General features: G+C 43.9%; 1 protein-coding gene across 3 annotated transcripts in view; it reads left to right on the top strand.

The window, feature by feature from the left end:
• The window catches only part of Ptprg (protein tyrosine phosphatase, receptor type, G), a 684,041-nt gene that overhangs the window by 538,657 nt on the left and 129,447 nt on the right, over positions 1 to 15,937 (top strand). For all 3 annotated transcript variants that reach the window (XM_013010502.1, XM_013010503.1, XM_013010504.1), the window contains exon 7: positions 11,309 to 11,466. In XM_013010502.1, coding sequence (XP_012865956.1) covers positions 11,309 to 11,466 — 158 coding nt within the window. The remainder of the gene's footprint in view (positions 1 to 11,308; positions 11,467 to 15,937) is intronic.

Genomic DNA, 15,937 nt, shown 5'->3' with positions numbered 1-15,937 from the left:
CTGGATTTCAGCGTATCAAAAGTACCACCATAGATTTGAGCTCTTCCCATCCCTTCCCTGAGTCAATGCCAGGAAATGGGGTGCTGTGTGAATTCTATTTTATCACTAATAGCATTGTTCACCGTAATTGAAGACATAAAAGGCCTTCAGAAGTGATTCTTTTTAGGTTTGATTTGAATGTGAGGCTGTTTGTCACTCAAGCAGTCTTCTTTGTCAATATTTTACCATTTGCTCAGGATTATAAGGTTCCAGGGAAATGCCCTTTGCCTGACTCTTTCAGTGAGATCTGAAAAGCAAAGAGAGTTTATAAGATGATTTCCAGTGTTCCACTGTGAAAGTGTTCACTGAAGAACTTGGGGTTATTTGGGTGACTTTTTAATTTTAATGCTGTGTGATCTTTGTCTATGGTCTTTGTACTTGGAAGACTGAGGGAGGATTACAACTTTGAGGCCACCCTAGACTATAAAGCAAGATTTTCCCCCACCGCCCACACCACCAAAATGATAAAGATTTGAAGTAGCCAGTCCATTTGAGCTCACAGAGAACCAAAAACTACGTGAAAGGAGAATGTGCTGCCCCTCGGCTGAGCTGTCCATCTACCTAGCCTGCCAGCTGTTTTCTAGCTAGGGCCGTACTTTATCCTCACAGCAACGTGAACCTAAGAATTCTTTTTCCCCACCACTTTTTTGTGGTGAACTAGGACTTGAACTCTAAGCCTCACACTCTTGCTTAGCTGTCTTTTTTTGTTCAAGGCTGACACTCTTCCCCTTGAGCTACACTTCCACTGCAGGCCTTTTGCTGGTTCATTAGAGAGAAGACTCTCATGTACTTGTACCTGCTGCTGGCTTCTAACTAAGATCCTCAAATCCCAGCCTTCTGAGTAACTAGGATTAGAGGCTTCAGCCACCAATGCTTAGCAAGAATTCTTTTTTTTTTTTTTTTTGTCGGTCTTGGGGCTTGAACTCAGAGCCTAAGTAAGCATTGTCCCTGATCTCTTTTTGCCCAAGGCTAGTGCTCTGCCACTTTGAACCATAGCTCCACTTAACAGTTTTCTGGTGGTTAATTGGAGATAAGAGTCTCACTGACTTTCCTGCTGGGACATACTTTAAACCTCGATCCTCAGATCTCTTCCTCCCGAGTAGCTAGGATTACAAGCATGAGCTACCAACCCCTAGCCCCAGCAAGAATTCATCATCCCCACTTTAAAGATGAGTAAACTGAGTGGATCCATAATTTGAATGGATCCATAATTTAACTGATCCACTTAGACTCCGGGGTGCATTTTCTTTCCCCTCTGCTGGGCCAGCTTTTAACTTGTAGCATTGACTCACTTCCTGCTGATTGTCAAAGTCACTTAATTCTTATGTGCCTTGTCTTTTCCCTTGTGAATGAACTCATTGGCTCATGTCAAAAAGGAACTGAAAGAGTATATATATGTCAGTTCTGGTCACCAGAACCTTGTAGGGGAGAGCATCAAGACCTGAAACTCCTCCGTGACAGTGCTAGGGTTTTATCACTGTGTGACTCTGTATAATTTAAACGTCATGTTCGTTTCTTTCATTGTTGACAAGACTGTGATCTTCATGTACTTGCTCTTTAACATCAACATCGTTTTATTCAGACACCAACATGTTTGGATAAAATGCCACGATATGTGGATCAAAATGCCACAGTTGGTCAACAGGAAGCATTAATGAAGTCAAGAATCGCATGGCATTGAGATCATGTAGCTACATGAAGACCCTAGTGCACTTTTCTGGGTGCTTGAACTTGGGATCTGAAGATCATCTTGTCACCTTTCTCCTAGCCCCATCACCAAATTACCTATGCCATGTTCTCGACCTCTGAAATTTTCTCTGGACTGTGCCTGTCATGCATTTAATTCTCTACCCATTTTGGAGTTAAACGTAAGTCCCACATCTCTACTTCCCCCTATATTTGCTCTATTGTTTGGTTTTGGTTTTGTTTCATTTTTGCACCAGTCCTCGAGCCTTGTCTCAGGGCCTGAACTCTTTTTTGCTCAAAATTAGTGCTCTACCACTTGAGCCACAGTTCTACTTCCAGCTTTTTTGCTGCTTAATTGGAAATAAGACTCTCAAGACTTTCCTACCTGGGCTGGTTTGGAACCACAACCCTCAGATTTCATCCTCCCGAGTAGCTAGGATTATAGGTGTAAGTCAGTTGTGTCCAGCTTTTTTTGCCCTTTTCATTACTCATTTTGAATATCCTATGCTTCACATAGGAACAAGGCAGCAAATTTTCTATAAGGGAGCATAGCAAATATTTTAGACTTTGTAATCTTTTTTCCTATCTATCTATCTATCTATCTATCTGTTCATTTATTTATGCTAGTCCTGGGGCTTGAACTCAGGGCCTGGGTACTGTCACTGAGCTTCTTTTGCTAACGGCTAGTAGTCTACCACTTGAGCTACAACGCCACTTCTGGTTTTCTGGTGGTTTATTGGAGATAAGAGGCTCACAGACTTTCCTACCCCAACTGGCTTTGATCCTCAGATCTCAGTCTCCTTAGTAGCTAGGATTACAGGAGTGAGCAGCTGGCCCCTGGCAGACTTTGTCATCTATATATTCTGTTTAAAAACTGAAGTCTGTAATCTTAAGCAGCCATGGGCATTCAATAAACAAATGAGCATGGCTATGTTCCAATAAAAGTTAACTTTCAAAAGCAGGCACTAGGTGACTATGGGCCTATAAGCCATACATAGTTTTACCCACTTTTGACCTAGAGGTACTTAGTGACAGCTTGAATTATTTATTTCAGCCGTGTATACAAGCACTGGCAAGAGTACTGATAAGTCAAGAGACATGGTCTTAGAATAAAAGAGTTCCCTCCCCTGCCCAGCCTGCTAAGAGACCAATGTCAACCAGTATCATAGACTGAATGAGACCCAAGTGTATTCCACCCTCGACCTTGACTGAGTGGGCAGTCCTACTCAGGATGTTAACATCTGCTTCAAAGGTTGTAACGTTTCATATAGAGAAAGACTCCAGCATTCAGTTCCTAAGCTATGACTTGAGGAAAGGTGAATGCAGCATATCCCACAGTATGGGTAGCATCTCAGGCACAGGTCAGTGGATGGCAAAGTGAGGCTGGAGAACTCGGTACAGACATGAGCTAGTGCTCCTCCCTGACCCTTGAGCATCCTTCACTCTGGTCACAGAACCATCCCTGGACCAGGTTCCTCCTAGATCCCTAAAGTAGGGAGGCCCCTCATGAGAAACCCTGCTGAGTCCTGCCACTATCCTCACTCCGGTTCTGTAACCCCTGCTTCTTTCTAACAAGAATGTCTCTTTGAACTGATAGCATGTCATTGTTTGCTTAATTTGCTGCTTTTATTGATGGACTTCAAAATAATGATGCATCTCCTGTTGATGGTGACTTTGACCATGAGGAACCATTTATAGAAGGATTTATTGGCTGTTTAAAATACACCGAACACTTCCATGATGGTCCGTTCCTTTGTTCTCTCATGTGCCTGCAGGGTACCTACTTGTCTCTGGGACATGCTTCAGTAGCTGGGTGTACACAGGCAAGGTCTTGGCCCACATGCTAGGAAAGAAGGGAAGTAGGTGGACTCAGAGAGTTAATAGCAAAAGGACATGTTGAGTGGGGGTGGTGATGGCAGGTGCTTAGGCGATATTTAAGCAGAGTCCAAATGGACGGGAAGAGGAAACTCACGTGGTGGGTGGGAGGCAAAGCATTTCAGGCAAAGAACAGCAAGGTAGGACAGTAGGAGTTCCACCGAGGGGGGAGAGAGAGAGAGGAAGGGGCAGGTTGCAGAGGCCAAATGCATCTTACAATGGATACGGACCTCAGGACTCCGTGAAGAGGTTCAGATTTCCTTCTCAATAAGCCAAGAAGCCATTTAACCAATCTTGTTCTCTCTGTGTGTCTCTGAAATTTCATTTTCCTCATTTGCCAAATGAACTGGACCTAGCGTTCTTCACTGCCCTTTGGACCTCTCTAATTTTCTGCGGTCCTTGGATGAGTTCCTCAAGATCATCCAGTGCTAATTCCACTCCCAGGATTTACCCAATGCTCACCAGTCTCCTGCTGCTCCTTGGAAACCATTTATCAGGAAGCCTGGTAGATGGCTGCACATTGGACATGAGACAGCACCACTTCCATGGGTCCTTCCTCCTTGCCATCACAGAGAGGCCCAGGCTTTGATGACCAGCAGTGGTGATTGACAGCAGGAGTACTGTTTGTATGCACATCATGAAATGCACTCCCCCTGGGCTCTGCTAGTGGGGCCTCTGCTACCATCTTAGTTCTAATCAAGTCCTTCTCGCCTTCAGTGTGTCTCTGGGTGCCTCATTCTTAGACCCCTGGCATCTGACCCTCAACCTTGGTCCAGATGACCCGCCTTGCCACCCCTGTCACCAGCTGTCAGACCTGAGACTCTTCCCAGATCACAGAGACATGGATGACAGACCCACATCAAACCCAGAATTGCAGGCTTCTCCTCTGGCATTTCAACCCCTCCCTGTCACCTCCTCATACATTTTACCCATGTTCATCATTGTCCCCGCCTCAAGCCTGTTCTATGTGGGGCTTTTGAACCTTTTTCCTTTAGCCTTAGTCTAGGCAGAATGAGTTCCTTTGCTGCCTTTGCCCTGCCTGGGGTGTTTGTCTCCCTGGGTGACAATGTGGCTGTTGTTTCTGTACCACTTGGGGCAGGGGGGGGGGAGGGGTCATTGAATGACAACCTTCCTTTTCAGTGAGCCTCCACTCAGCATTGCACACTGCATGGGTCTCTTCTGCATGTTGACTGTTCACCATATTTTACAAAGCATATTCTTTTTTGCATATGTAACCAAAGCATTGCAAATATTAAGTTATTAGCACACTGAAAAATGCCATCCATCAGATGATTATCATCTAATGTTTTAATGATCACATTTTTTAATTCAATTATGCATGTTTGAATCTTTCGAATTTCCTTTAATTAAAAATTGCCTCCTGGCACTAGTATCAGAAAGAAGAAATGGAACAGAGTCAGCCAGATATAATTTAATGTTGGAAGTCGTAAGGATAACTGGGCTGTGAGATGGGCTTATTGAGTGACCATGACTTTAAAGCTCTCATACAAAATTTCCTAATTGATTAAGAAAAATTTAATCTTCTTTAGATATACTCCATTTGCATTCAGGTAAGGTTTTTTTTTCTCCCCAAATAAACCTCCCTAACAGATTATTCATATTGTCATTCAAAATGCTTAAAAATGAAAGACAGAGTTGGGTGAAATGTAGACTACTTAATACAATGTGTATTTAATATAAAATCTATGCATTATTCATTTTTTGCAATTTGAATAACTTTGAATTTAGCATCCCTGTTCCTCATCTTTTTCTTTGATGAACAATTAATTATTAAAATATAATATTGTCTGCATACAGTGCCTGGATCCTTGAAAGTAGAATATGAGATTCATTCTATTCCAATCCTTTTATCTAGTAATGCACAGTACCTGCTTATTATGGTATAATGAAATGAATGGTGGTATAAGGGGTGTGTTTCAAATATTTTTCTCAGCGATTAAGTGGCTGGAATAGGAAATGTTTGGAATTCAAATTAGTCATTGGAATAAAAGTTGAAGCAAGAGGGTCTTTTGGAATGGCACTACTTTACAAAAGGAAAAAATAATTTTTGTTGTTTTTTTTTAACAAGCGCCTCTATGCACTTAACTCTGTGCTAGATACTCTCCTAATTCCTAATTCTTTGAGACAGAGTCTAGCTTTGTAGGTCAGTCTGGCCTAGAACATTCAGAGCTCCTGCCTCAGCCTCCTGAGTGCTAGAATTACAGGCATGTGCCACCATACCCTGCTTACTCATCATCTCTTAACTAATATAAACTCAGTCTTCAGAACTCTCTTATGAGGTCACTACTGTTATCCCATTTTATAGGTGAAACAGTTACAGAGGTTAGATAACTTAGGCCAGGCCTCTCAGGAGACACAATGGGATTCAAGCCCAGTGGGCTTCTCCTTATTTTATAGGGCCAGATTCATTACGATAGTCTTTGTGGAGGCTTGTGCTTGGCCCTCCCCTCAGTGACTGTGCTCGGGAGCTCCCTCTCTTGAATCCAGCCAGTTGAGCCGCAGCTTAAAAGCCAGCTTTGTGGGTGATACTAGAAATGTAAGGTTGCCGTTTTGAAAGAAGTCTCTAACATCCACCTAGACATTCTTGCGAGCCTCAGTTTCCCATGGAGTGCTACCTAGAAGGCCCAGCAGGAAATGGGAATCTTAGGAAGATTGCCCTTGAGGTTAATTCTGTAAGTTGGGTGTGATAGCTTACATCAGGTTAATTCTGTAAGTTGGGTGTGATAGCTTACATCTGTAATCCCAGCACTTGGGAGACTAAAGAAGGAGAGCCATGTGTTTGAGATCAGTCTGGGCCACTGTAAGACCCTGTCTCAAACCCCACACCCACACCCAAAACCAGACTTCTTTACCGTATTATTCACAAAACAAATGATTTTTCAGTGATGGCAACTCTCTGAGCAGGCAGCAGAGCCTCCTCACCCATGGCTGGTGCGCCATCTAGGTGATTTTTTACTTTAGATCCCTTCCCATGCTTGTATTAAAACAGAACTGGGTGGCCAGGCACTGGTGGCTCAGGCCTGTAATCCTAGCTAGTCAGGAAGCCGAGATCTGAGGCTTGTGGTTCAATGCCAGCCCAGGCAGGAAAGTCCCTGAGACGCTTATCTCCAATTAACCACCAGAAAACTGGAAATGGTGCTGTGGCTCAAAGTGGTAGAGTACTAGCCTTGAGCAGAAGAGTTCAAAGACAGGGTGCAGGCCCAGAGCTCAAGCCCCACAACTGCCCCCCACCCCAAAAAATAGAAACGGGCAAAGTACAACTGAGGGGCAGATCATCCACTGTCTATTTTGTGTGCCCAGTGGACTAAGGAGCCTTTGTTTGCATCTGATCCCTCATTAAGTGAAACTATAACCCTGAGAAAGAATTACATTCTTCTCATTAATAGACATACATTTTAAAGCTTGTACTCAGTTATTACTAGAATGTTGAATACTGTATCCTTAATAAGGAGGTTTGTTATGTAAGTATCTATATAACATCTTTGATTTTTGCCTCTTGGACTGCAAAACTGAAAATATTTACTATCTGATGCTGTGCAGAAAATGTCTGCAAATCCCTGGTTTAAAACACAGAAGGAGGCAGCCTGGAACTTTGCTGATTGCTCTGGGCACAGTACTTGCCCGGATAAACCAGAGCTTATGTATGGGTCAGGCACTGGGGTAAACCCCTCACGTTCATTCGCTTCCTAACTGTCGCAGCAACCCTGAGGGGTATCTATATTCCTATAAATGCCATTTTATAAATCATGGTAATAGCTCAGAGAGGTTAAATCCTTGCCTAAAGTCACACAGCTGTTAAATATCAGATTTGGCCATGAAACAGCTGGAGAATATGTCAGACATGGTGGCCCTTAGGCATGAGGAATCAAATTAGAAAGAATTAAAAAGACATGGGGCCAAAAATGAAAAGAAGTAGATGGTTAGATTGGGATGGTCTGAAGGAATCATAGTAATAATTAGGATAAGAACATGTCAATCATTCTTTCTCAGCCTGTTTGCTGATTGGCTTATTTAATCTTCTCAGAGGGACATAGGTTTACTTCCCTGCTAAGCAAAGGCTGTTTGGAGTTGGCAGGATTGGGGTTTGAAGCAGAGACAAGTTGCACATCCACTCTATTTACCAGGGCCCATTAGAACAGAAAAGTGGGGTGCAGGAATGGGACTGTGGTTAGACCTTCTTTGTTAAGTGTCCTTCTTAGTGAAGAGTCCTGACCAACAAACATGGTGCTCTATTCCAGTTCCTCTGTGGATTCTGTGAAGAAGTAACTTCCACTTGAGCCACGTGAGGTGTTTCACACCTATAATCTCAGCTACTTAGGCAGTTGAAATAAAGATTGTGATTTGAGGGCATCTGGAGCAAAAGGTCTGTAAGACACCACCCCCTACACACACACACACACACACACACACACACACACACCTAAAAAGCTGGACACTTGTCCTAGCCCATCAGGAGGAATAGATGAGGAGATCATGTGCTACCCCAAGCAAAACCATAAGACCCTATCTGAATAATAACTAGAATACAGCGAACTGGGATGGTGGCTCACGTGGTAGAGCACCCACCGAGCAAAGGTAAGGCCCTGTGTTGAAACCTCCGTGTACTGACTTTTAGAAACAAAATTTTCCAAGTTGTTTGGATATTCCTTGACAAGCCTTTGACCTTGGGTTGGTTCCTTCACCCTTCACCTTAATGAACTACCCTAATGGTTTTCAAAGTGACCCTGAGTCTCCAGCTCAACTTGTTAGAAAGCATCTGCACATTTCACTGTCAGAGGTGTTGGTGAGATTACCCAGGGTAAATCTGACCCAGTGTAAGATTTTGCCGGGATTGGGGGTTGGGGGGAAGGTTCTTTGGCTTCCAGCCTCACTAACTAGGGTAGCTACAGGATCTTCCGCGTCTCCCCAGTTTGGCTGTAGTTTCACTCCTCTCCCAGCCCGTAGCTAGGCCTACCCCCAGCGAGAGCCAGGCCCTGCAGCTGAGGCCTGGAGTAGACACAGACAAAAGCTCCTGTCATCCTGTCACCCCGGCCCACGCTTGTAGCTCCCCACGGGTCCCTGCAAATTCACAAGTCCACACAGGAACTTCTTTTCCAATCTTACTCCAGCTGTGTTGAGGTTCCCCTTGAATTCACATTCCCATCGACCAGTGAAGCCAACCTTTCTGCTTCATCTCTTTCTGTGCTCTTTAAAGCCATCTCCTCCTCCTGAATGCATGCCTGAGCTGGGGGCTTTCCTCCTGGTTATGTCTGGCAGAGATGGCTTTGTTACAGCCCTGATGTTGGATCAAGCCCCTGGAGAAAGTTGCAGGGTTGTTTTTTCCCTTTTCTCCTTGTTTAGATTAGAGCCCCTGATCCTAAGCCAGGGGTCTGCCATCAAGTTCACCAGCAGCAGGCAGGAGTAGGTGGTGGTTTGGCAGCTGCTGATACCATCCTCCCTACACGCCCTCTGTCACTCCAGGCTTGGTGTTGGCTATTTACACGGCTCAGGAAGCACAGAAGCAGCCTCACAGAGGCCAAAATATTTCCTTCTTACAGCCAAACCAGTCCCAGCCAAGCATGCTTACAGAGCTCACCCACGTCCCAAAGCCTTGGTAACTAGGTTTCAATTAAAGCCAGACCCTACCACCCTGCTGGTTCCAGCCTGTTGTCCAACAGGAATTCTCATTGCCGAACCCAATGATTTGACAATTTTTTCATTTATTAGTTAATAGTTAATTTTTCCTTTGAAAGAAATCAAGCTGGGCATGGTGGTATATGTTTATAATCTCAGCACTAAGGAGGTTCAGGCAGGAGAACCAAGGCCAACTTGGTCTGTAGAGTGTAACTAAATAGTACCTGGCAGATATAGGAAGTCCAGGTAATCTCTGAATCCAGTTCCACTCACTGCTCTCTCTTCTTTTCTCTCTCTCTCTTTTTTTATTCCTCTTTTGGTCAGCTGTGGAGCTTGAACTCAAGGCCTAGGTGCTGTCCTTGAGCTCTTTTGCTCAAGGCTAACACTTTACCACTTGAGCCACAGCACCACTTTCAATTATTCTGGTGAATAGTTGGAGATAAGAGTCTTAGGTACATTCCCACTTCATCTGGCTTTGAACTGAGATCCTCAGATCTCAGCCTCCTGAGTAGCTTGGATTACAGGTATGTGCCACTGGCATTAGGCACCATTGATCTCTTTTAAGCGGAAGTTATACTTTTCATCATCCTAGTGTTGGTCATCACTGTTCCCCAGTTCCATAGACTTGGTAAGTCTGGGGGTACATTTGTGCCCAGGTGCCTGCATAGTTGTTTTGTATGAAAGATTGAAGGGAAAAGAGAAGACATGAAGTTTGGAAGACATGCCCAGACATGTCTATGAGATGTGTTGGAGCTCCCAGATCCTCCAGGAATTGTCATAGGAGCCATAATGGAAGCCATAAATAGCCAAAGAAAACTTTCAGCTCAACTCTTAGTAGTCTATTGACATCTTTAACAGGGATGGGGAGAGTCTCAGGCTTAAATTCAGGACTAAGTTTCTAAAGGGGTAAGGAATAAGAACCCACTCTTGAGATGGATGTGGGGTGATTACTGAGCCCACTTGGGAGATTTGTAAGGCCAGTGTCTTACTCACTATTGAGCTATTCCTTTCTGCTTCTGGGACTTCGCAGTTATTGTCCACACAACCTAAAATGCTTTTCTTCACTTTATTTTTCCTTTTTTGCTCCTGGTCTTCTAATTTCTGACTTCAGCTTCTTTAGTCAGAAACTATGTTGTGGTCATCAGTCAATATATACCTGCCTTAATAATACCCACTTTGCTTTTGGGGAGCTGTGTGGCCCCAGGTAGGTACTAACTCCTGCCATGCCTCCTTCCTCTGAAAGCTATTGTAATATGTCCACAGTGGGTGTCAGCTCAGATGTCGTTTATCCTTAAGCAAAGACATCTCCATCTTTAGGACCATCATCACTAAAGTTAAGGGATATGCTTGGCTAGACCTTGGGTGAAATCATAAATGCATATTTGAAAGTGCCCTTCATTTTTGGCCTGTGCTATTCCTTCCACAGTGAGTTTCTCATTATGATCAATTCATGATTTGTGAATAGAGAAGGGTTCCATAGTAAGACAAGACTGAGAAGAAGTGGGGTACATAATATCTAGACAATTTTTCCCCCTGAAGTACTACTACTCAGAGAAGTAAACCACGATAGGATGTTGTATTTCCTGGGGTGAAGGAAGAATTCTCTGTTGCTCACCATCCTGGAAGCTGGCCTTTATGAAACCAGGCCAGAGCCAGGTGCTAGTGGCTCACACCTGTCATCCTAGATACTCAGGAGGCTGAGATCTGAGTAGTTCAAAGCCAGCCCAGGTAGGAAAGGCCATGAGACTCATCACCAGTTGACCACCAGAAAATCGGAAGTGGAGCTATGGCTCAAAGTGGTAGACTCCTAGCCTTGAACAAAAGAGCTCAGAGAAAGCACTCAGGCCCTGAGTTCAAGCCCCAAAACCAACAACAACAACAAAAAAGGAAACATGACCAGTGCTAGCATTGGGAACACATCCTGGGAAATGCTGCCTTGTTTTCTGACATCCTTCTACCATCCATCAGCTGCCCATGCTACTCAAGGTGCAGACACACAAGGCTGAGACACAGCATCTGAAAGCTAGAGACTGGTGTGGTAGACTCACTATTGTGTTCTTCTCTTCCCAAACAGAGAAGGAGACCTTCCTGGATCCTTTTGTCCTTCGGGACCTCCTGCCTGCCTCTCTGAGCAGCTACTACCGGTATACTGGCTCCTTGACCACCCCTCCCTGCAGTGAAATTGTGGAGTGGATTGTCTTCCGGAAGCCTGTCCCCATCTCTTACCATCAGGTGGGTACCCGACCCTACAGGATCCCTCTGTGTCCATGCTTTATGGTGACTCTGCTGTCAGACATCACTGCACCTAACTACTAAGAATTTAGTTTAAACAACAAAAAAGGTTTCCAGGTTCGGATAACTTTTAATTCTATTTATAAACTGATAAACTTTCTAGACTAAGGATCTGTTGATAACATGATCTTGTCAACATGAGAAGGAAATGAATTAAAAAATATATTAGTCCTGGTACACATTCTTCAGCAGGAAAATCTAGTTAGGGGATCAGCTGAGGTCAATTCATTCCATGATGTCTCTAGCATCTCCCAGTACAATTTATTATCAGGAGAAACTCTGTGGTATTTGAGAACAAAGGAGCTAAAACTCCTGCTGCAGTACCAAGCCTTGAGTTTCTTTTACCCCTTTGCACTTAGAAGTCCCTGGGTGCTATCTGTGCTGTGTCACCAGCAACACAGCAACACTCATGGAAATCATGTGTGTAGAAGCCCCTCTCCCAGAAGACGTGAGCTCCTTCTGACATGGTGTTCAATGATTAAATAACTACTATTCAGCTGAATAGAATGTTATCCCCAAACTCAAGAAATACCACTAAGGTGGCACTCTCAGTGAGAGAATAAACAGAACCAGCAGTTGTTAGGGATCCCTTCAGGGATCAGGTAGCAATGATCTACTCTAATAAATATGTACCATCAAAATGTGATGGTGAATTACAGTGGTCAGGCTACATTATAAGTTATTACATCTAATTCATGATGGGATTTTGGAAGGTTCTTATTGCATAGTAGAACTTGAAGAAGGCTTCTGGGAACACTTTCTATTTGGCCCGTTTCAGAACTTAATTCTTTCTCTCTGTCTCTGTCTCCCCATTCCTCCTAACCCCCCCCCTCTCTCTCTCCCTCTATTTCTCCCTCTCTCCCTCTCTGTGTTCCATTACTGGGGTTTGAACCCAGGACTTCATACTCTCATGTGGCTTTTCCACTCAAGGCTGATGCTCTAACCACTTGAGCCACAGCTTCACTTTTGGCTTTTTGGTAGTTAATTGGTGATAAGAGTTTTGAGGATTTGTCTGCCTTGGCTGGCTTCAAGCCTTGATCCTCAGATCTCAGCCTTCTGAGTAACTCAGATTTCAGGTATGAATCACCAGAACCCAGCAAGAACTTACTTTTTAAATTCTCCATTGGTTTCTTTGGTTTTTCCAATAAAAACATTTTTTGGGGGGGGTGGGGGTCCGGTCGTGGTGCCTGAACTCTGGGCCTGGGCTCTGTCCCTCAGCTCTTCAGCTCAAGGCTAGCGCTCTACCACTTGAGACACAGCGCCACTTCCGGCTTTTTTCTTTTTGCTTATGTGGTGCTGAGGAATCGAACCCAGGGCCTCAGGCATACAAGGCAAGCACTCTACCACTGAGCCACCTTCCCGCCCCAAGAAACACATTTTTGAACCCCAAAATAGTAAAATATAAAATATGCCCTCTCAGCTGCAAATTAGCTGAGAACTGCGGGCATCACATGCAGTATTGTTTACTAAGCTCTTTGTATGTGTTAATACATTTAATCTTCATGAATAGTTAGGAGGTAGGGGGACTATGTTTACCTCCACTTTATAGGGAAGACAAAAGGCACAGGACATAAGAAGCATTCCGCAGATCTCACAGCTGTGAACCAAGCTATGGAGTTCTATCTCAAAGCTCCTACTCTGACTGCTAAGCCTACCCCAGATTCAGAAAAGAGATCTGAGTACACAAAGACAGAAAATAAAACGATCATTAATTGAGCTGTGAGTCACTGCCATCACTGTGACAAACATCCATGCAAATCACCATAAAGGAAGAATGATTGATTTTGCTCAGGGCTTCTGAAGTTGAAGTCCATGGTCCACAGAGCCATTGCTGTTGACTTGAAGTGGGGTCTAGCTGAACATCATGGGGAAGGACGGGGTGGTGGAAGGGGGCTGTTCACCCAGTAATAGTAAAATTTGAAAAGAGACAAAAGAGGAGCCAAGGACTAGACATATCATTGAAAAGTATGTCCCTAATCATCTTCTTCCTCCAATTAGACCCTACTTCCTAATAGCTATGAAGTCATTGATAGATAAATCCATTGATGAAATTAGGACCCCAACAGTGCCACCAGCTGGGGCCAAGCCTCTCACACATGCATCTTTTTTAGGGGAACATTTCATATCCAGACTACAAACTTGACATAGGTCAGCTTAATCAGTGGCAAAGCAACATTGTGGTAAGGGTATAAGACTAATGTGGTGCACAGGACATTGTGCCATGGAGAGACTGGGTCACATTCTGAGCAGTCATGCATACTGAGTGATGAATCCAGAAACCATGCCTGGCTTTATCTGATTCGATGTTTGGGACCAGTGTGTTATACTGCTTCATTTTAGGCTTGGCCTCTACCACTGTCCTTAAAGGACAGGATTTAAGCCAAGCAATTAATTGAGGGTAAAAACTGGTGACGTGGGCATGGGAATGGGATTAGGCATTGTCAGAGGATTGTCAGCCACCAGGGGGATAGAATGGGCCTTGTGAGAATTAAAAGGCAGAAGAGGAAAACTTCCATAAAGGATACATTCGTTGTCAGAACTTCAGCATGTACTCAGCTAGCAAACAAGTATCTGTCTTTGGTATCATTGGCAGATTAGGGCCAGGAACCATGGGGGATTGGGTAAGAAAGTACACTTGAATCACTTAACTAGGACTATGTAAGAATAGAAGGTTCTTATCAGGGCTGTTCATAGAAACGATTTCTCCAATCCCACCTTAACAGCTTTACAGCTGAAGGGAAGGGGAAGATTCTGGCATTATGTGGTAATGTAGCTAAAGACAAAAGCAATGAGATGTTGTTGAACCTGGCTGGTATAGAAGATAGTTTAAAGATTTCCCTAACCGGGACAAAGAGTTCCCTGTAGGGAGTGGAGGGAAGAGGCTGTTCTAGGTGGTATCCTAGACACACCTTGTTCCCAATGGAAAAGTAAAGAAATGATGATCTTGAGCCACTGAAGAAGAGGAATGGTGTGAAGAAGGCATGCTGAGATGCAGACGTCTGAGTGTCCTCTTGAGCAGGACGAGGGAAGCATTGTGGTTTTCCCTGTGTGTTTGCGGAGCCTGCACACCTTAAGTCTCAGTCTCTCAGTTGGGCATTTTTAAATGTAATTTTATTGTTTTTTTTTTTATCATGTGCTGTATAGAGTAGTTGTGGTTTCCTAAGTCAGGTAATGAACTGTGTCACCCCTTCCTCTGTTTTCTCCCAGTTTCTCTCTCTAGTCCCTGCCCACAAGTTGCATAGTTCATTTTCTGCTTTGTGTTTACTAACTACCATGTCTGCCTTTGTTCATCCTCCCGCCCTCCATTTCTGTAACCCTACACCCCCCAAGAAAAAGACAAAAAGCAAAAACAAAGAATACCTCCACCCCTGCCAGCCACGAAAACAACAGCAACATGTTTCCATTTCTGATGTTTATTTTTTTTTATTTTTTTTATAAGTATAATCCATTTTAATCATTCTTCCCCCTCCTTCAACTCCACTCCTTCCCCCAATTTTCCTAGCATATGCATTGACTATTATGACTGCATTCTCTTATTTCTTCTCTTCATTCATCTTCCCCTCTCTGCTTGACTTCTCCTGATGTTTATTTATTTATTTATTTTTAATTTTTTTGGGGGGTCTGGTTGTGGGGCCTGAACTCTGGGCCTGGGCGCTGTCCCTCAGCTCTTCAGCTCAAGGCTAGCGCTCTACCACTTGAGACACAGCGCCACTTCCAGCTTTTTTCTTTTTGCTTATGTGGTACTGAGGAATTGAACCCAAGGCCTCATGCATGCAAGGCAAGCGCTCTACCACTGAGCCATCTTCCCAGCCCCTCCTGGTGTTTATTTTGATAAATATTCAGCGGAGTTAGGCCTCAGTTGGTAATTTTGCAAATTTCTGCTTCCTGTTCTTTCCCAGCTTCTTTTCTGTTGGTTCCACAGCTTAAGATAATTGTTTCAGTCCCCTTGACCTTTAAACTCAAGGGCTGGCTGCTAGCTTACAAAAGTCTGGGTCTTAGGTCAGGTATGGAAGATGAATTTGAACAGATATTACCCCACTGACAGATGAAGTGGCCTGGGTCATGAAACCATCCCTGACTAAGTTGCCAGAGGGGCTGACAGCGTCCGGAGAAGCCAGTGTTTCCTGTCTGCAAGTAAACAGAGCTGGAAGGAAATTGGAGCAGGAGAAACCCTGTATCTTCTGACAAAGTTAGGAAGTATGACACAGACTAGCATGATTTATTTGGCTTTCTTGTGGTTGGCAATCATTTTTCTTAAAGTTTTTTTCTTTCTTTTAATTCCACTTTGACGACAAAGGAAGCATTTGGCAATTTAGTTTCTGAACAGGATCTGCCAGCCATAAAGAAATAATGAAATGAGAAACATTAGTTCTTCCTAATGATGAAGCTGATATGGTTTAATCTGAGCAAA

The sequence above is a fragment of the Dipodomys ordii genome, unplaced genomic scaffold (genome assembly GCF_000151885.1).
Source record: "Dipodomys ordii isolate 6190 unplaced genomic scaffold, Dord_2.0 Scaffold12, whole genome shotgun sequence".
NCBI lineage: Eukaryota > Metazoa > Chordata > Mammalia > Rodentia > Heteromyidae > Dipodomys > Dipodomys ordii.
The sequence above is the reverse complement of the archived record's forward strand: the minus strand, read 5'-3'. Positions and strand labels throughout refer to the sequence as shown.